The sequence below is a fragment of the Populus trichocarpa genome, chromosome 17, assembly GCF_000002775.5.
Source record: "Populus trichocarpa isolate Nisqually-1 chromosome 17, P.trichocarpa_v4.1, whole genome shotgun sequence".
In the NCBI taxonomy this organism is placed as follows: domain Eukaryota; kingdom Viridiplantae; phylum Streptophyta; class Magnoliopsida; order Malpighiales; family Salicaceae; genus Populus; species Populus trichocarpa.
In genome coordinates this window covers 2,518,520-2,539,524 of record NC_037301.2, presented here as the reverse complement: position 1 = coordinate 2,539,524, position 21,005 = coordinate 2,518,520, and the positions used below count along the sequence as shown (strand labels likewise).

Genomic DNA, 21,005 nt, shown 5'->3' with positions numbered 1-21,005 from the left:
AAGATTGGTCCCAACATATTCGAATACATGACTATTGGTGCAAATAGGATGTTCTATACATTTCCTTTTTGACATAATTATAAAGACCTGAACCCTAAACCCTACCTTTTGACAGAGAGGCGGGGGAGACGGCAGAGAGTTTTAGAGAGGCTGGGAAGATCGAGAGAGCATGGTCAGGGAAGAGGAAGGGCGTGCGGCTGAGAGTTAGAGGTATTGTTTAGGGCTTGAAAGAGAAATTTTCGTTTTAAACCTGTTTACAATTTATACTTAGTTTAGTTTTGCTTGAACCGGTCCGGTTCAATCGGTTTCTGACTTCTGAACACCCCTCCCTCCTTTCCTTTTTTCGCACTCAAAAATCCCTCCAACAAACAAGACAAATAAATAAATATAATCTCAAAAATATAATTAACAATAATCACCCCCTTCCTCCGTAAGTCTCTCTCTCGATCTCAATTTTTCCTTTTCTAATCCATTTTAGATCCAAATCCTCAGTTTCTTCTTTAATCAATCGCTCTGTAATCAATTAATCAACTCTCTCTCTGTGAATTTCTCGTAATCCAAAATTTTCACATTCATCTTGCCGTTGCTGTTAATCACTTAATCCAGTTCAGTACCGTTTAATTTTCATTTTTAGTTTTAAATTTAGATCTGATTTTTCACTCTAATTTTAGCTTAAACGTTAATCACTGCTTCAGTTATTTAATTAATCATCTAATTTTTCCAATTTTCGCAATGTAGATTTCTTGTTTACTTCAAGCCGCATTTATTTGTTATTTATTGTTAATTTTATCATTGTATTTCTTTTTTTAATATAATTTCACATTTTCTTGTTATTTTTATGCGAATGCATTAACAATTTAGCTTAGATCCAATTTCACTTAATTCTAAGCATTCAAATCGATCATTGATAAATTAATTAATTTTTGTTCGTATTTTAGTAGATGTAGTCTGTTGCTATATTCTTATATTAATTTATAGTTTTTTTTTCTGCAGATTTGTATAGCATCAGCAATTAAATCTATGTTTGGAGGTCAAGTGATTCCGCCTAGCAAAAGTCCGCATTTAAGGAAGTCTGGTAGCCGACCTGTCGTCTTTGATCTTGGTAGCAATAATAATAAGATTATCTTAATGCTGTTTTAGATACAGATGTTGAATTTAATCCGTCGTTTTTTTATTTATCCGTGTGTTGTTTTCAGAAAAATAATTGTAGATATAATGATTTATCTGTGTGCTGTTAGATAAGGAAGAGGGAAATGTTGAGATGGAAGGTTTGTTACATTCTACGGGGTCGAATGATTTGAAAATTGCTAGTTTACCGATTACTACTGCAGCGATAATGCCTTCTCCAATTTTGTTATGGAGATTCAAGGTTTTTGTGGTTACTTGTTTGGCACTCCATTTGCTTTTTCTTGTATTGAGGTGTTTGGAAATGCTAAATGAGGTTAATTGCTTCGTACAGGTACTGTTGTTTTTTCTCTGGGGTTTTATTTGCTGCAAGGTGAGTCTTATGTTCTTCGATTTGCTTATAAGTGGTATTTATTACCTGCTTTCACAAGATCATGTTCTTTAATGGATATTTTTGAATTTTTGTAGATTGGATGGGATTCTGTTATGAGAATGAGTGTGAATTTGCGGGACCTTTTTCTTTACGAGGCATTTTTGTATTACAATCCTCTTCTTCTTGTGGTTAGTTATCTTTGTTTTGAGTGACACTAGACTATATTAATCTAGTTCTTTCTACAGTGAGTAAATATTTCACATGCTTTTGGTTTTGGTTGTGCAGACTATGATGGTTTGGCTTTGGGGAGTTAATTTGTGGGTTTTTGCACAGTCTACCATCAGCTATGCCAAAATTTTTGATCTGGACCAAAATCATCTTACTCACAGAGAAATATGGAAGGTTTTGTATCTTAAAATTAATGGATTAGATCTGTCATAGTTGGAATTTATATAGCCTGCTGTGGTTTGTTAATGATCCAGACTCCAGTTACCTGTTGGATATATGATAGTCAGCACTAAATGATCAAAAGGCGTTATGTGGCACATAATGTGTTATTTGAGCAGAAAAATGTCCCCTATAGAGGAATAACTTTTTTTTGTATTGTATCATGTCTTTTCCTTTTCTTTTCTCTTATGTTGAAATTATTTAGTATGTCATAATTTAGATTTTCTTCTAACTAATGTGATTTATTTTTGTTGTTTTGACATGCACTTTCTCAGGAAAACTTGCCATTTTGATCATTGCAGGTTGCCACATGGATGACTATCATCGTCCCTACTAGCATGACAGCATATCTTTATCTATATTCTCATGGAGAAGTGTCGTTGGCTGCATCACAACCAGTGTAATAGATGATCTTATATTTTACTGACAAGTTCTTTTGTTCACTTAGTGATTTATTACGGGTTCTATTTTCATTTCCATCACTGCAAAAAGACTTCTTGCAATAACATGTTTATGATTCAAGAGGACTTATGGTTCCCCTACATGAGCAATCAAGTGCACAAGTTTAGCTTTTTGAATGGAAGAAATTCATTTTTGATAAAAAGATATATGTGTGTATATATATATTAGATTCATTTCATAGAATCATCGAGGTGATTGTCAATTTCATCTTTGTTGACCTTATCACTTTTAAATAGTTTACTAAATAGGGGAAGTTACTTAAGTATGAGTGCCATAAACAATCGAAAGTTTGTCAGTTTAGTTAGTTGTAACAGGGTGGTCCTCTGGTAGTGGTCTCACCTAAACTTGTAATGTCATCACATGCCAAATTATTCATAAGTCACCCATGCATAGACAAAAATCAGATGAGTCTTTTAGTTTGTTCAACTGTAATGTGAAACATGGTGAAGATAATATATGTGAACTTTTAAAATAGTTACTATGCTGAAAAAACAAACTAAACAATTCTCTCAGGATTGAGAAGATATAGTTATGGCTTGCCTTTGGTATAATTTGGTACAAGAAATAATAGTTGGATGACAAGTGAAAAAATGTTTTCTGAATATCATGACTATATGATGAAACAATAACGTCCTACTATCATATATTGCATTGTCAAGAGTAAACCTCCATATTTCTTGATCATCACTGGTATATAGAAAATACAATCGGTTAATTTTTTTCTCTTTTGCAGGTCTTATTATACTGTGCTGTTTCTTTGGTTTTGATATTCCCCTTTGATATTTTTTACTTGTCATCCCGCTACTACTTGCTAAGGACTCTTTGGCGGATAGTTTTCCCATTACAGGCAAGTTCGAAAACCTTTTTGGGACTTCTTGTCTCATTAATTTTTGTTGTGCTTAATTCATGCCAATTTTCAACCTCATAGTGGACTTCTAAATCGAATAATCAAGACCTAAAAAGCTCCTTGACTAAGCACCAAAACGTTTGGTGGCTTGTAGCTAATTGCCAAAGATCCAAGTCTTGTCTGATTTTATGAATATTAATTGGGTTGGAACTCCATGGATGCTTGGTAATAGTTGTAGTAACAACTTTATTTGACCAAAATGCCAGACTCCTTAAGTCGTACCCATCATAACCTCCCTAATAGGAAACTAGAATGAGCACTATTGGACAATTAACTCATTGATATAATGCTTGGGAGAGGATTTTATGCTTTGATTGCAAATGTAGTTCAAGTTTTGTGTTTAAATGTTTTTTATCACACTTATTTATGTTTCCACTGTTGTTACAGGCTATTACATTTGCTGACTTCTTTGTGGCTGATATATTGACCTCCATGTCAAAGGTATGTTTTATTTTCTCTTATTGCCAATGTTGTCATCTGTGGTGGATTTTAAAATAAGAGTTTAGGAATTTAATTGAAAAGGGTTGATGATTGCGGTAAAGGTTCTATTTAGTGTGGGTTACTTTTCTATATGCAAGGATTCCATATTGCTGGACAATCAGCTTTGAACTAGCTGATGAAGTGTGTAATTTGGATTGCACTGCAGTATCTGTGATGGACAAATTATTCTTGATGACTTCATTTCTTTCCTATCTGGAATCAAATACTTGATTATTATGGATGCATGATCTGCTTGGTCTGGCTTGCTCTTTCCTTTGTCATATTATTCTGAAGAAATATTGGAGAGAATATTATATAGTTGTAACAAATAATTATCAATAATTGATGCTGGATTCAGAGTGACAGATAAGGAGATGGTTTCTTGATGTTTGTTGAATATTTAAGTGCTGCTGTACTTTCTTGATATTCTTATAAATGCCAGCTTTGTGCAGGTGTTCTCAGATCTGGAGCGTTCAGTTTGTCGAATGGTCCATCGCCAGGTCAATGTTTTGTTCCTTTGCAAGTCCTGCTTGCTAGTAGATTCAATCTAAAATGACCTCATATTGGTTTTATGAATTTTTCTTACATATTATTTGATTATGTGCCTCGCTATAAGCACACCTTTCAAGCTTTTAATTTGAACTGCCTAACCTAACCTGCAAAATTTAACTTGTAGCGGTTTCTATCCTCTTACAGTGTTATTATGAAAAGTGAAAACCACTTCGTACTTTTTTTAATGTTGTTTGCTACAAATGATTGTCCTATGAGGCTTATTACAAGATATTTTGTGTGCAGGTTGCCACTATAGCATGGTTTGAAGCTGACTCTGTTTGCGGCAGCCACTCCATTGGGATCCCTATAGCTCTAGTTTTGCCTTACATTTTCCGATTATTTCAGTGTCTTCGACAATACAAGGATACTAAGGAGAAAACAACTCTTTTTAATGGTGAATTTGCTCTGGAATTTCCTTTCCTTTTCCTCTAATCTATGTGCTAGCTTGTTAGTTGGTATTCAGGCTAACAATTCGTATGGTATTTTTTTATTTTTTTTGGGGGGGGGCTTCATATAAGGCATTTTGTTTCATGGAAACTATATTAACTTTGTTTACTTACTGTTTCAGCTTTAAAATATTCGACTGCAGTACCAGTGATTTTTCTTTCAGCCCTTAAATATCATGTCCTCCTGGATAGTTGGACAAACTTCTATAGGCCACTATGGCTTCTCTCAGGTGTCATAAACTCATTGTATTCGTTCTACTGGGATGTGACCCGGGATTGGGACTTGAGGTAGGATGATTGCTTTTGTACCGTTTCACAAATATAATCTGAAATGGTGACTTGCAAGTGATCTTGAAATTATATTATTTGAAATTGTCATTGCCTATATTGGTCTCACTTATTGAGAATCAACTCACCCTGACATGCGAAAACATTCCAGAGTTTCTGTTTCTTTTTTGTATTTTGAATTGTATTTGGTTGTCGCGGTCCCTTTCTTCCCAGTGCTTTTGCTGGCATTGCTTTGCATTCGAAAGAGCATGTAGGAACTTTGAACTGCCATGCACCCTTTTCTACAGCTCATCTTTCGTACTATTACTAATATAATAGAAGTGGTCTTCATGAACCCTTGACTTTGAAGTTGGAGTTATAATTGTATTTTCAGAGAAATGTTGAGGGATGATTATTTAACTTGTGGATTTTCTTTATTCTCTATTTTCCAACAAATATTTTTATCTGTTCCCGTGATGTTAGTTTGCTTGCTTGTTTGGCATCATTTTGGAATGTGAGCTGCTCTTGAAGCCATGATAATTAGATTTTCTCTAAAGCTATTTCACATCAAAAATATTTACCGGTGCCCTGATACTGAATTTCCTTTTCTTTTGCCAGCTGTTTCACCCGAATTTTCAAATATAACAAACCAAGTCTGTGTTCGTACCTATTACATGGACGAAAATGGGTAAGAATTCTACAGTTCTTCTACTCACTGCAGTTTTTTTAGGGTTATGGCTGACCTGTCCAGTCTGTTAAAACAAGTTTCTGATACTTTTGGCCTGGTTCAACAATTCATAGGCAATAAAACAACCGGTTTGCCCAGGGACAACTTTGCTTAGCTGGTTGGCCATTTGTTTTCAGCATAATCTTTATATTTATCTTGCAAATTATGAATGTAAATCTGGCTACCAAGCAAATGGGTCAAGACTGACTCATTGATGGAGTCGACCCCCTTGCCAAGCGGGATCATGGCAGACCTAGCTGTTCCTTGTTTTATTATCTTATCCATATAAATTTGGAGTTGCAGGTTTATTTTTGGGTGATAGGAAGCAATTTCATTTTGCGATTGGCATGGACATACAAGCTGTCTGCTCACCTCCGCCACAATTACCTCACAGTATTCACAATCACTGCCTTGGAGATGATTCGCCGGTTCCAGTGGGTTTTCTTCCGTGTCGAAAATGAATGGAATAAAATGAGTTCCAAGTCAAATCTTCAGCTGTCTGAGATCTCATCTGAAGAAGACAAATTACTCGCTCCCAATGACCACAATGTATAGATGGCAAATGCTCATTTCTTGCTAGCTGCATGATCTGCGGTTTTAAACGGTAAATTCCATTTTTTTGCTGTAAAGGCTTATATCCGTTCCACCTTTAGTCTGTCTGTACGATCCTTCAAAATATTTGTTCAAAAAAGGAAACAGGTTCAAGGATACACAATTTAGAAGATATATATCATTCGTTAGTTGCACAATCATGCTTACCTCTTTTATTTGATGGATGTTGATAGAAAATTGAATCCACTGTTTTCTGTCCACGCATCAAACTTGCATTCAGCTGCATTTCCTCATATAACCAACATTGCTACTAACGCTAGGAATTTCTGCATCTCTTTTAGTTCCCGTGGGAAACAATCATTGGGTGACTTTGCATTGCTCTTTGGCATTTGAAGGATCGTATTCACCAATTGTCAAATGAATATTTGCTCGTTGGAAATGTTGGAAATGCGGAACGAATTGGATTTCATAAACATAGTCATAGTTGTTAAATTTGTTGTGGCTTGACGGGTTGATTAGGAAAACTGGAGTCTTACCCGGGTTGGGTTTTAAATATATTAATTTAGTGAAACCTAGTTGACTCGGTTGGGTTAACTCGATAGATCCGATAATGTAGACTCTTTTTAAGCTCTTTCCTCAAGCTATGGTTCAAAATGTTCTAAGATGTGTTTAGTGAGTAGATGAAACTAAATTATGACAGGCCGAGTAAATGAGACTAAACTAGGTGAAACTGAAGATGAAAAATCCCTGATAGGAAGTTTTGTATTATTTTGTTTTTAAGAATAATTTAGTCATTTAAGAACACCAAGCTAATTTCTTTTTTTCTTCCAAGGATAATTAAGTTTTATTACTACGCTATAAAAGTGAAAAAACTAATTTAACTATAATCAATTTGATAACGAAAAGTGAACCCATAAAAGATTATTTTGCCTTATAATTCGCACTTCCTAAACTTGCATTGTCAAGGGCAAAAACAGCAATCATATACAACAAGTCTTCATACATGGTTTTACCTTTGCCTATTAGTTTTTTTTATAATAATAATAATAATATAATTGGTCGTCGTCGCGGATACCAAAGGCAAGCAGCGGCACTCGTTTCATGAATCGTTACTGTCCAAGTAAGGTCCATCTTCGCTTTCTGTCATACACCCTGGGACCCCTTACCCTAATCCACAACCACCACCTCCTGCAGTTCGAATCGCAAATACCTCCATTTTTCTACAACATCAAATCCCATCACCTTGTAGAACAAGGTTGATCAACAATGTACACGTGTCAACAACCCACTTGAATGCGGCTAGAAATGATTAGCTCGATATAAAAATAAAAATAGTTATTATTATAATTTTAAAACTTGATTGGAACATCAACAGGGGCAAAGTCCCGGTCAAATGTCAGGAGGGTTCACCTAGATTGACTCGAGTCAACATAAAATAAAAGTGGTTATTATCATAGTTTTAAAACTTGATTTGATTGTCAATTCGGGGCAAGACCTAGGTCACGAATTATAAGGATCAACCCGAGTCAATGTAAGGATAAATTTTTTTATTATCATAGTTTTAAAACCCGACACAGGGTTAATTAGGGTAAGGCTCGGGTCACAAGTCGGGAGGGTCAACACGGGTTGAACCAAGTCAATGTATGTATAAAAATAATTATTATCATAGTTTTAAAACCCGATTTGAAAGTCGACTCGAGACAATGTTCAAGTTACATGTCGGGAGGGTCAACCAGGCTTACCATTTTTATATAAAAAAAAATAGTAATAAAAGTAGCCTTGCTATACATGCCTTTGTAATTATGATGTCGTGTATTTGTTTGTTTTTATATTTTAAAAATGTTTTTGAAAAAAATATTATTTTGTTTTAAATTGATATTTGTTTGGTGTTTTTAAATTATCTTAATGTACTGATATAAAAAATAATTTTAAAAAATATTATTTTGATGCATTTCCAAACAAAAAACACTTTGATAAACAACCGCTACCACACTTTTAAATCCTCCTTTATCATAAACTGCATTTGTTTGCTTTATATAATCTGAATAGAAAATCTTGTTCTTGACATGATTAAAGCTCAAGCAGCTGGCCTCTGGTTCTAAGTTCCAATCTCTGTACTCAAAACATACAGCATGAGAAACTAACATGGTGCCTTGAAATTGCAATTGTAGGAGGGTGGTTGCCATTGCCTATTTTTACCCATATTGAAAAATAGGGCTTGAAAAATATAGTTTTTAAGGATTAAAAAATTACACGGTTTTTGTAGTAGAAAAATCTAAAGAAAAAAAAAATAAAAGGGAAAAGTTCAGAATATAATTATGATATCTAATTTCATAATTATATATGATATCTAATTTCAAGTTTGTATGATATCTAATTATAATTTGAAAAATTAATAACAGCAAGATTTTATTTAGAAATGGATTAAATTTAAAGGTGTAAAATTTTTTATCTTGTTAATACATTTAGATTTAGGCTTTTTATTTAAAAATAAATAAATTTGAATTGTGAATAATTAATATGACATAATATTTGACATGAATTAGTTTTTAACGTGTTCTTAAAAAAAAAAGTTATAGGAAAATCATCTATATTTATTCTTGTGAATTATGTCATTTACAAAATATGACTAAAAAAAAATCCATGTAAAATGTTATGCCATATTAATTATTTACAATTCAGATCTATTTTTTTAAAAAAATAAGATAATTTAAACCTAAAATATATTAACCTAAAATAAGATAGTTTATGCCCTTTTTAATTTAGTCCATGCCTAGATAAATTATTGTCCAATTCTTTTTGTAGATCATGATTAGATATCACACAAATTTGAAATTAAAAAAAATAGGAACAAAAATTTCAATTTATTGCCAATTAAATTTGAATTAAATCACAAAAGGATCTAATTGTAATAATTAACAAGTTTGAGACAAATCTATAAATACAGAATAAATTAATTAAGGGAAAATACAAAGGTATAACCTGAGAGTATACTAAACAACCGGAACCATACTCGCGCGCATGGCAGCTTGTCAAAGGTCAGATCTGGGCGATGCAAGTGGCGATGAAAAGAGAAGAAAGGGATGATGTTGGTGGTCAGACGTGTGTTTGCTTTGGTGGAGGAGGGAGAACTGCAGTTTTTAGGGTTTTCATGTGAGAGCTTTCTTTTCTTTTCTTTTCTTTTCTTCTGTATTTTTCACGTGCCTCCTCCTCTACTCTCTCCCACCCTTTTTGGTTGATGGAGTAGCCTATTTATATTGGTGGGTACTAGTTTTTCTATTCCAAGTTTTCTCTTTTATTTTTTTCCCCTTTCTTTTTCTTTTTTCTATGCCAACTATTCTCTTTTATTATTTTTTCCGATTCCAAATTTTCTCTTTTTGCTTCACGTTCCAAAAAGGTGCCAAGGATTCTTTGCTTGATCTTTCTTCCACCTCTCGATTGTTCAGATTTTGCTTTACATGGCATAACCAAGAGCTAAAAGTGGGAAAAGAATGGAATAATTCAAGGGCAAATTGCCTTTACGATTTTCAGAGCTGCAATTGTCAAATATTCCACCGTACAAATGCAAAAGCCTAATAATTGGAGGGAAGTCAGTCAAGGGAATTTGCAACAGCTGGAGAATTCTTTCCATTTGCCTAGCTTGCTGGTCAGGAAGCTCTCCGAATCCCAGCGGATGTTCACCTCACCTGGAACATAAAATATAAAGTGTTTTCTTGAGGTGACAAGGGCAATAATACTCAGAGGTCACGAAGCCAATTTGGCAGAAATACTCCTGGAAATAAGAATGATTCATAAAAAGGGGCACAGAACATATAAACAAAACTGTTCCAGCAACATGTAATTTTCTTTGATGCATACCTCTCAAGTGGAGGTGTTACATTACGAAAAAGATTGGTTATGTTTGTTGATCTCACTGTAGAACAAAGGCTGATAAGGCAGGAGAATCACAAGTGAACACCAAAATTATTGCAAATGATTGAATATCTTTTAACTGATAAATTATTGACATCGATAGCCATCATGTCAAATATCCAGTTGCGGCAAATTCAAATCTGACCGCCCTAATGTACAAATTTTCAAACAAACATAGCTTTGAGCTTGAGATAGTGGAGGATTACATGGCACAACAACCCTTCATCAGAAGACCAGCAACTAGTGGAAGTTGCCCGTAAATGTGAAGCTGTGATCAGTTGGAACAAAAAGAACAAGCTATTTTAACTCCTAAATTCTATTTTCACATTTTATGGGTTGATGCATCAGGTTGATCCGAAGAACTGTTCCAAGGATGGAGAACTGAGCACATTTGCAGCGGTCCGTTCAGGTCTAATAGGAGAAATTTGAAGCTGATATTTGATAAATCTCTGCCACAAAAGAAAAGTGAAACTCAGAAGATAAGTATTACAAAGAGATGACATTCTGATCTAAGAATCATAAAGATCGTGGAATGACAAAATACAATAAGTGGCACGTGAAGGAAGCGTACAGCTAACTGAAAAATGACTTCAGGATTAGTGTCAATATGCCAATCTGGTTCTAGTTGTCGTACAAAAGATGACCGTCCAGTTTCTGTGCTACAAAAGAGAACCTGCAGATGCATTTTACAGAGATTAAGACAAACAAAGCAAATGCCAAGTTAAAAGACAAAAAAACATCAGGCGGTAAATATTAAAACTCCGCAGAATAGTCAGATCTTATATTTCAAACACATAAGTGGAGAAATAACTTTTAAATCATACACTCTGTTATGATTTTGATTACAGCGTACCAAAGGTGTCCCAAGTGTGCAGATTATATCATTAAACAAATAGACAAATGAATATCTTCCAGAAATGGCCAATTCAGCTAATATTTTTATACCACAAACAACCATCCTTGTTGCTTGGTTGAGCACATTCAGCCTCTTAATGCCATGTGTCAAATACTGGTGAGTACATAATGTTATGGATATAGAAGAAGTATTTGCCATACTATTAAGCTTATTAGCCACTCTTTCTTATGTAATATTGGGGAATTAATGACATCATGTCTTCAAAATGTATCAAGAATATATTGAGTCAAAACTGTATAATTTCATGGAATTCAACCTCTTCCCTGCATGAAAAGTTCAGTAGGATTCTTGGAACCTCACATAATCATGCATCACAATTATGCTACAAAATATCACTTTAAAGTTCAACTTACAAAGAAATGTGAAGAAGCTGACATCTAATATATACTGGATCAAATTTTATGAAGTAATGGCCAGTATAAAGAAACTCACAGTGTATTGTATATGTAACAAATTTGCTTATTAGCTACCATAGAAACCATAGTGTTCTGAAAGCATTTCCTGTTACCTTGTCTTTAACCAAACCACCAGATGTAAAAACTCCTGCATTTTCCAAAGCTGCGAGAACCTTTTGCTGCAGAAAATAGTGCATGAAGCAATTCATGAGGGAAACAATTTATTACAAAAGAACTGACAAGTGCAAAAGCAAATTAGCATTAATAGAAATCCACACTTGGTTGATAAACTACAATCATGAAAACATCCTCCATCTTAGAACACATCAAAACTGTCAATCACTGAACATCGACATCAAAAAGACTGAGAATAACATATGATTATTCAGGAACTTCAATCAGGTTAAAGTACAACTAACAGTCATAGAGGTGACTGAGGCATCACATTTCTGGATGCCATCTACATCATTAATAGGTGCCATAAAATTGTCTTTGTAAATATTTTCTCCCAAATCTAAAATTATATACAGTACTAAACTCAAGGACAATAGAGCCAGTGTGCATCTAAATATAGATTAATGATAGACCATAAAAAAAAGATAAAAGTTGAAAACCATCCAAAGTGAATGCTTGAATCACGTGTAGAAGGACATGGAACAATGCAAATAAAAACTTGCTTGGTAGCACCATGAAGCACACATATTTCAAAACACAGAACAAAAATGACGATATTTTTTCAACAAAGGAGAAGTGATGATAAAATACTGTTCTACATGAAGTTTGCACTTACTTCGCTCTCATCATCAAGAACTCTTTCCATGAGATAAACATCACAAAATTTCGTGATTTCTAACAGCACTTCTAGCACAGAGGACCTAACAGTTGCCTGACTCTGCCCCTAAGAAGAAACAAGTTAATTTTTTGCACATTAAAGTTTCAAGCACATATTTCACTTGAAAAATATTTCACTACCTGAAGCTCCTCTGGACTGCTTTCCTCAAGGATTACGCCAAGCAAACGACATGTGACCTACACAAAACAAGTCATCAAAGCATGAAACTTTAAGGGGAATGGCTTTCTTTATTGGACAACTCAGCCTGTCTTCTTGTTGCATTACAACTAGAATAATCCTAAAAGTAATATATATATATTAGAAGTAAATGATTGAAAACTAGAACATACTTGGGAGAAGCCATTCAAACAAACTTACATGCATGACATTTGTAGCAACAAAAAAGTTCAAGAAGCATGAAAATTAGAAATAACAAGTGCTAAGATAACTTGAAGCAAAAGGCATATAGATGCAAGGAACCAAACTCACAATTTATGTTTTGTTAAAAGGCACCTTTTTATATAGGAATGAATTAAATAATCACTCGTAATCTAAATGAGAGGATACTGAACACAAAACAAACAGACTGCACATAGATTGGACAAATAAAACATTCCCAAAAAATGTTAAATGAGAAATGAAACCACAGTAAAGCTACCAAAGGGAGAACAGACTGCAGACACCACTTCTAAGAAATATCAACTCAAATTTAAGCAAATAGGTAAATCATGCTTAGTGCATCTAAGATAGTATTTACCTTTCTTCCTTCGCTCAATTTTTGCCTAACTATTTGCCCCAAAGATGGCTGAAAAAAGACAAAACATTAATAAGAACAAAAAAAGTCTAAATAAACAAAAATACAACTTAACTATTGCTTTCTTACTTTTACTGTTTGAAAGAACTCATCAACAACATTCTGCACTCTCAAATCCTCCGAAGATGAACAAACACCCCCAGAAGGTATCGACACTGCATTGGGTTGAGTAGTCACAACAGAACTACTAGTCGTAGGAGCTTGTCGTTTCGGCTGCCTTCTTTGAGGTCCACTATTTGACCTCAACCACCTCCATGTAAAGACTATGGCAACAGCAAGCCCCGCAACGGCCCCAACTGATCGTGAATCCTGATACCAAATTTAACCAGTGAGAGTACTTCAATGCCATAAATCAAACTATTCTTTAAATTTTCTAATTTCTCAATATAAGAAACAATTAAACTATATTCACACCCATTTGCTATTTTTTTTTAATAAGTCTTTTCACGATAACATCATCAATCTTCATTGTTGTCTCAAATTCAAAAGGAAAAAAAAAAAACAAGAACCAAAAAATTATTTCCCAACAAGAGAAAAAATAAAAAAATAAAAAATTATATCAATGAATTAATTTAAAACCATTGAAGAAGTAAAAGAAAAGTAACCAATTTAAAGCAAGAAAAAATAATAAAATCCAACAAAATTGCACTCCTTTCAACAGCTAAAAGCTTCAATCTTTACCCTAATTAAACCATAAATTAATTAAATAAACCTATAATCATACGCCATTAATTTTTTCTACAAGAAAAACACACCCCACAATTCCAATTACAAATGCACTAAAATCTAAAAATAGATTAATCACATAATCTAAAAAAATCAGAATCAGATCGAGGCCAAAAATAAAGGAATTGAAAGACTAACCGGGGTATTAAAGGAGAAGAGATTTGACATCTTGACGGTCAAATAAGCACTAAATCTCTTGACTAGCTGCAATAATTCATCTTTAGATGTCTCTGTTGCCATACCCAATCAAAATTCAACCTCTCAAAATCTACTAATAACAATATGTGCGGAAAAGCGAGAGGGATGGAGGGAGGAATAACAACGACGTGTGATTTCGGTAAAGCAGAGGAAACAAAAAGAAAGCAGAAAGAGGTTTGATTTATTTTGGATTCGATTTTTGAGATTCTTCGTTCTCCCTCGGGCTTGGCTGTCTTTTGCCGACCTATGCTCAAGCTTCTGCTTTGCGTCAACGAGAGACACAGGGAGACGATGCCTTTTGTTTTTGCTTTTGTTTTATGTTTTTTTTCTGACATTGTTACATGGGGTAGCTACAAATTAGTCCCCTGAGACTATAAATGTTTACAAATTCATCCTAGCTATATTGAGTTCTACTAGAAAAAAAAAAACCAATCTCAATATATAAAAATTGACTCTAGTAGACAATATATCAAAAAGGAATTTTCAATTACATAAAACTAAATTACATTTGTAATCATGTAAATGATTCGAATTTTGAGTATTCAGTATATAATTATACTAGATATTTTAGTTGTATTTCACCGCGGGCTAATATTTTTTAACAAAAAAAATATATACACAAGTTTTTTCAACATGTTTTGGTAGTAAAAACAAATTAAGTGAAAATTTTAAAAAAAATATGCATACTTGTAATTAAATAAATCAAGAATTATGTGTGTTAATAAATAGAAAACAAATTATAAATGATAAATAAAAATAAAACTGGAAAAATTAAGAGACGGTTGTAGATCATGATATTTAATCTTGTAAGACGGGATATTTTTCTGGTTGTGTTTGATAAATTTATTTATTAAAATAATATTTTTATTCAATTAAACAATAATAAAAATATAAAAATAAATTAAATTGATTTAATAAAATAAAAGGGGAAAAACATTATTCAATGTTGCACATATTAGAAATATTATCTGAAAATAATTTTTTTTATTTTCAAGAATAAAATTCATCTATGCAAAAAATAATTATAGATGAACCAAAAAATCTTTTCAAAATATAAATGTATAACTAAAAAACTATTCGTCATTTAGATTTTAAGTATGATGAAATTAGGAGAATTTCTAGTTTTGGAATTGATTTAATCATAACACTGGAGTTGGAGGACTGATTTGTAGTTAGCCCTCCTTAGATTTTACTGCTTGTAAGGTAAGAGACGAGGTTTTATTGGATGTTCCAAATCTAATTGTTCCTTTTCTGGATGCTTACGTGGCAAGATTTCATTGCCTGTGTTGAAACAACTGCATAGATCTGATGAGAATAGTTATATGTCGTCTGTTTTTTTAGTTAAAACAGCTTTTTAAAAAAAACACCTTTTGCTAAAATAAAATATTAAATTAATGATTTTTTAGAGTTTTTTTATACTTTATGTTAAAAATAAAAATAAATATAAATATATATTTGATATATTTTCAATTAATTTAAAAAAAATATATTATACATTGCAGTATTAAATATATTGGTGGTAATTTTTCTATGAATTCATGTTTAAAATTAATAATAATAATAATTTATGAAAGTTTATAACCCAAAGCATGACCTAAGCTAGATTTTTAAATAAATTAAAAATATATTAACCCGATAAAATCTATTAACCCAAACAAATTTTGTATGCGTCAATTAATCTAGTTAAATCCAATTCCATTGAATCTAACAATTATATATAAAATATAAAATATAATATTATTAGTTAGTTTAACTATTTTTGCAAAAAAAATAACATTAACATTGTCAAAAACACATTAAAATAAAATAAAATTAGCATTATCAAAGAGATAAATAAAAAATATATTTTTATAGATATATAATGGAAATGTAAATGAATAAAATAAAGATAATATATATATATTAACACGTGAATCAACGAGGAAAACATTTTTCCTTGCTAGATGAATTCGAATCTTTCTAGCTAAATTTAATTTTTTTTATTCGTGGATACTTGGTACAATAGGAGTGCTGATCATAAAACAAAACAAAAGAAAAGGAAAAAAAGAAAAAGAAAAAGAAATAGATGAACAATCCAATGACAAGCTATATTAAATTAAATAAAAAAAATAAAAATTGTGGTTAAAAAAAGCACCAGGCTAATAATTGAGGGTAGGGTTATATTTGTAATTGAGGTATTTTGTCATTTTTAAATTGACAGATATTTTTCTTTTAAATTGCACTATAAAATATCATAAATATTCTTAAGAGTCGTATTGGATGTCATTAAGGGATATATTTGTATTTTTAATTAGAGATGCGCAATAAAATAACATATTTCCCTTAAAAAAAAAAAAAACTTTGACTAGAGGGGCATTTTAGTCGTGTCCTTTGTATTTGAGCAGTAAAAATATCCTTTCTTGAGGTTCAAATTTCCATGCCATGGGTCTTAGGGGAATTTTTATAATTTCCCTCTTGGTTTTTTCGTTGTTATTGAATAAAGTTAGGGATAGTTTCTTTTTTTAATAAATTAAAAGTATTTGAAAAAAAAATACTCTCTCTCTCGTGCTGGGCACGCGACATCTGCTCTATCATCTTTAAACAGCACATGTAACTGATTTCAGTAACCAAAAACATCGTTTTTTGATGTCTTTATATTCATCTCGGTATCTCTATCATGTAATGGTGGCACGTGTATGTAATAGACCTTCAGTTTGACTCCAATAACCTTTTTTCTCTCTCTCTCTTGATTTTTGTGCCATACTCTAGAATTTCCCAAATCAAACCCTCAATTTCTCTTTATTTTCAATTTAATCCTTGATTTTTTTTTGTTAATATTTGTTTTATTTGCAATAATTTATGCAAATAAAAATTTGTTTCAGTTTCATTCTCATTTGATTTTTTATTTTTAGATTTGATCCCTATTCTTTTAATTTATATTTATTTCATTTGAGATAATTTTTATATTTTTGTGATGTCACCCTCCATTGTTATTTTTTTCCATCAGATTTTATCATCATTTTTTTATTGTTGTTTTTCTTTCTTTGCCAAACTTTTCAGGTTTATATTTTTTTTATTCAATTTCATATTCCAATAGTGAGTTGGTTTGAATTTAAACTTCTTAGTTAAGTCTATATTTTGATTTTCACGAGTTGTAGTTTGAGAAATTAACTCAGTTTAAAGAGGTTTGTCAGGGGTTGCATTGTTTTTTTTTTTTATATCATTCTCTTAAGCTAATATTTTTTTCAATTTTAGCTCTCGATATTTTTTCCATTGGAGAGTGGGATTTGTTTTGTGTGTGTGTGTGTCTATATATATATATATATATGCTTTCTACGCCCTTTGTTTTTTTATTTGGTTGGTTTATCTCAGGTCTTTTTATTTGCTTTCTACGCCCTTTGTTTTTTTATTTGATTGGTTTATCTCAGGTCTTTTTATTTGTTGTTCTTTGTTAAATTTATTTGTTCAAAATAAACTTTATTTCCGAATTAAATGAAATTGATTGATTGAATATAGATGCTAGATGGATATTTACTTCATTGTGTTTTGTTCGGTTTGCTTTCCTAGGGCGTTGTTCTAGTGACTCATGTGACTTCTTTCGATGTCGTCGTGCATATTTTTATAGTGAGATTTGAACCGTCTCAACAAACTCTTTTGATTGTAAGAGATGTTCACGGTGAAGTGACGATGGGTTTCCAACGATCTTTTTTCTTCCTCTCCTTACAAATATAATATCGATGGGTTATTTTTTTAGTTAATTATTGCTATATGTTTTTTTATGATTCGTTGTCTATCATCGCCTTCAGTTTAAATCAGATTATTAAATTAACTGATCGTATTTTGATACAGTTAAGTTAATAACCTGAGTATAAGGTTTTTCTTACTTCTTTAAAAACACAATTGTCGCTTGAGCATCCTTTTTTATGTTAAAAAAATTGAATAGGCTCGCGGCGTAACACGGGTTCAATCTTGTTCGCTTCTGTATTTAGCAAGGAACAGGAAATCAATATTATCCATGAAGATGCCTATTTTATTTTTTATTTTTTGACTTTATGAAAATAAAGATAGGAAAATGATATATAATAGTTGTTAAACCCAGCTCTAAAGTCTGATTTGGATTGAGTTTCAAATTGAATAGAAAAAAACGTTAACCCGGTGAAACCTGATTAATCTAGCCAAGTTCTTAGTGATTTAGTTGACCTAACCAAATTCGGTCCAAACCCCAGTTAGATCAACTCCAAGAATTTTTTTTAAGAAAAACAATATCATTTTAATAAAAATAATTGCTTAGAATTGATCCAATAATCTATAAATTGATTCAATAATCTAATAATCTAATATTTTAATAAAAATATTGGTTCGAGTCTCACAAACTTCAGGGTCACTAGAGGTTTATATGGTCGTTAACTTCAGGGCCCGTGAAATTAGTCGAGGTACACGCAAGCTGACCCAGACACCCACGTTAATTAAAAAAATTACAAAATTTGTGTTTTTCGTTGGGGATTCATTGGAGGTTAACTGGCCATGAGACACCAAAAATTCACGTTTGATAAATATTGTTGAATTTTGTTGTGTTGTGAGATTAGTCGAGGTACACATAAACTGACCCAGACACCCTCAAATGGATGAACACACCATGAAAAATATACAAGTCTCTCTGCTGTAAACTTGATCAGAATTATCACACGAAACTCAAACATCTTTCTAAATTGGTTCGAGCTAATCTGCTGTAATTTATGGCAATATTACGAGTCGAGTCGGGTTTAATAACTTCAAATAAATTTGGTATAAAAAAGAACTACCGGGAGCTAGTGACGGAGGCAGGGGGGCTGGGTGGAGACTCCGGCCCTGTAAGGAAATTTTTCCCGGCCCTTTCTTTTTATAAAATAACTAAAATTTTAATTTTTTAAAAATAATTTTTTTAATTTAACTCTTTTGAATTTTTTTTTCTTGCTCCGCCCTGCCGGAAGCCCTTTCTATTATTGATAAAACTTACCAGCAACACGTAATTCTGTCATGACAAGAGAATTAGCGATCAAACTGTCACATTGAATTACATGGAAAAATTATGAAGACTTCCTACATGATAAATAAAAATCACACACTCTAGTAAATCAACTAGTTACGCAATCCGTGATTCATGGTGAGTTAAATATTTTTATTTTTATAAAAAAATATATATGTAGGTTTTTTCAATGTATTTTTATAGTTCAAAAAATATAACAAATCAAAAAGTTTACACATATATATAATTAAATAAATTAAAAATTATATGCGCTAATAAATAAATAAATAATCATTAATAATATCTAAAAGCACAACTTAAAAAATCAAAAAATAGATGTAAATCAAGATATTTAATCTCGAAAAATAGAATATTAAATTGATTGAATAAAATAATAATAAAAAAGAATAACATGTAAGACTACACATGTTAAAAATATAATCTAAAAATAAATATTTTTTATTTTCAAAAACCTTTTTATTCTATACAAAAGATAAAAACAAAACCATAGATGAATTATAAAAACCTCTTCGAAAATTAAATGCATAACCAAAAAATCAATATTATTTAAAAGAGGTCTTCTAAACAAAATAAAAGATAAAAGGGGTATTAATGTAAATATAATTAAGTTTTTTTTTAAAACATAAAAAAATTAGGGAAAAAAAAGATCAGACATTATTGAGCTTAAGAAGTCAGGCCAGTCAGCCTTACCCATTTAACCAGGGCCCATGCGTGGGTCTGCCAGGGTAGGCCCACACGATCAAGCTCTTTTTTTTTTAATCCGAGCCAACTTCCACATGGTTTAAACTTAAACCCGGGCTAGGTAATGAGTTAGATGGTGAGGTTTTAAGATTGAGCCGCTAAGTTAAGTTTAATAACAATACCAAATAGTTTTCTAAAATTTAAATATTTTTTTATTACAATCAATGTTTTTTTATTCTACATGCAGTGCATGCTTGTAAACTATTATTTCTGTGATATTTGGATAAAAAAAAAGATGTTATTATTTCTGAGAGATTAGGATAAAAAGGATTTTATTATTTATATAAATAATTCTTTTTTCCAATTTTTCTTTCTTCTTGCTGTTTACCTCGATATTCATATGGATCATGGAAAACCTAATAGCTTGCCCTAATTTGGTGGCAATATCACGGTGCCTAAATGCAGTAGCTTTATTAGCTAGGGCATCATTTGATCAACTTTCGTGCATTAAAGGCTTTCTCTGTATTCAAGCTGGCATTTAAAGTGGATATTAGAAGATGATTATATATATATATATATATATACATATATATATATATATATTACAGAGAGAAGGGCAGACCATCAAGAAGAAGATTAGGAGCAACCAGAAGAAAATCAGCACAAAATTAAGATAAAAAGGCACTGCAATTAGCTATCAATGCCAGGCTAAATCAGCACAAAATCATACATATTTTTCATGTCACTGACTATAATATAGTTTTTTTTTTAACATATCGTTATGTATTTTTCAGAATCAAATTAAGAATTTTTTCTTATATATATATATATATATATATATTATTTTGGGAAATAAATTTATGAAGCAATATTCTGAAACCCTAACAGTTTTTATTTTATTTTATTTTTAAAAGGTGTTGTTTTGGACAATTAAAAAACTGAAACAACTCTATTTTGAAAAAACTGACTAGGTGTCACTTGTGTTTTGGCCATAGTTTTGAAACTCGGTCCGGCTTGGTGGGTCGACCCAGCCAACCCGGGGCTGGAACCGGACCGAGTTGAAGAAAAAATAGAAAAAGTCATGATCCGGTATGATTTGGCGGGTTGATCCGTTGACCCGATAAAATCCTGTCAAAAACCTGGTTGCAACTCGTTGACTTTTATATTTTTTTTATTAACACGATATTG

The 21,005-nt window shown here is 31.9% G+C and overlaps 2 protein-coding genes across 10 annotated transcripts; one reads left to right on the top strand and one right to left on the bottom strand.

The window, feature by feature from the left end:
- Positions 1 to 47: 47 nt before the first annotated feature.
- LOC18106994 (uncharacterized) lies at positions 48 to 6,818 on the top strand. 8 transcript variants are annotated; one of them, XM_052448375.1, is made up of 15 exons: positions 48 to 210; positions 994 to 1,102; positions 1,239 to 1,369; positions 1,460 to 1,498; positions 1,594 to 1,686; positions 1,784 to 1,900; positions 2,248 to 2,343; positions 3,141 to 3,254; positions 3,702 to 3,755; positions 4,247 to 4,294; positions 4,590 to 4,740; positions 4,915 to 5,080; positions 5,678 to 5,747; positions 6,090 to 6,390; positions 6,680 to 6,818. In XM_052448375.1, exons 2-14 carry the CDS (start codon positions 1,021 to 1,023, stop codon positions 6,339 to 6,341), a joined length of 1,413 nt encoding a protein of 470 aa, XP_052304335.1. In that variant the 5' UTR covers positions 48 to 210; positions 994 to 1,020; the 3' UTR covers positions 6,342 to 6,390; positions 6,680 to 6,818. The 8 variants fall into 8 exon arrangements, with proteins under 8 accessions (XP_052304335.1, XP_052304336.1, XP_052304334.1 ...); XM_052448376.1 differs by lacking the exon at positions 6,680 to 6,818 and having other exon boundaries at positions 994 to 1,075; positions 6,090 to 6,535; XM_052448374.1 differs by lacking the exon at positions 6,680 to 6,818 and having other exon boundaries at positions 6,090 to 6,535.
- Positions 6,819 to 10,301: 3,483 nt separating this feature from the next.
- On the bottom strand, positions 10,302 to 14,442 carry LOC18106993 (peroxisome biogenesis protein 22). 2 transcript variants are annotated; one of them, XM_006372906.3, is made up of 8 exons: positions 14,072 to 14,442; positions 13,277 to 13,516; positions 13,151 to 13,198; positions 12,534 to 12,590; positions 12,352 to 12,459; positions 11,675 to 11,740; positions 10,822 to 10,923; positions 10,302 to 10,699 (listed from the first exon to the last, which is right to left on the bottom strand). In XM_006372906.3, exons 1-8 carry the CDS (start codon positions 14,171 to 14,173, stop codon positions 10,595 to 10,597), a joined length of 828 nt encoding a protein of 275 aa, XP_006372968.1. In that variant the 5' UTR covers positions 14,174 to 14,442; the 3' UTR covers positions 10,302 to 10,594. The 2 variants fall into 2 exon arrangements, with proteins under 2 accessions (XP_006372968.1, XP_006372969.1); XM_006372907.3 differs by having other exon boundaries at positions 12,352 to 12,453.
- Positions 14,443 to 21,005: the final 6,563 nt, after the last annotated feature.

Coding starts and splice junctions, on each gene's coding strand:
- LOC18106994 (XM_052448375.1), top strand. CDS start 1,021: ATGTTTGGAGGTCAAGTGATTCCGCCTAGCAAAAGTCCGCATTTAAGG. Junction 1,499..1,593: donor GGGGTTTTATTTGCTGCAAG/GTGAGTCTTATG, acceptor GAATTTTTGTAG/ATTGGATGGGATTCTGTTAT. Junction 5,081..5,677: donor ACCCGGGATTGGGACTTGAG/GTAGGATGATTG, acceptor TTCTTTTGCCAG/CTGTTTCACCCGAATTTTCA.
- LOC18106993 (XM_006372906.3), bottom strand. CDS start 14,173: ATGGCAACAGAGACATCTAAAGATGAATTATTGCAGCTAGTCAAGAGA. Junction 12,591..13,150: donor AATTGAGCGAAGGAAGAAAG/GTAAATACTATC, acceptor TGTTTTGTGTAG/GTCACATGTCGTTTGCTTGG. Junction 10,700..10,821: donor AAGTCATTTTTCAGTTAGCT/GTACGCTTCCTT, acceptor CTTTTGTGGCAG/AGATTTATCAAATATCAGCT.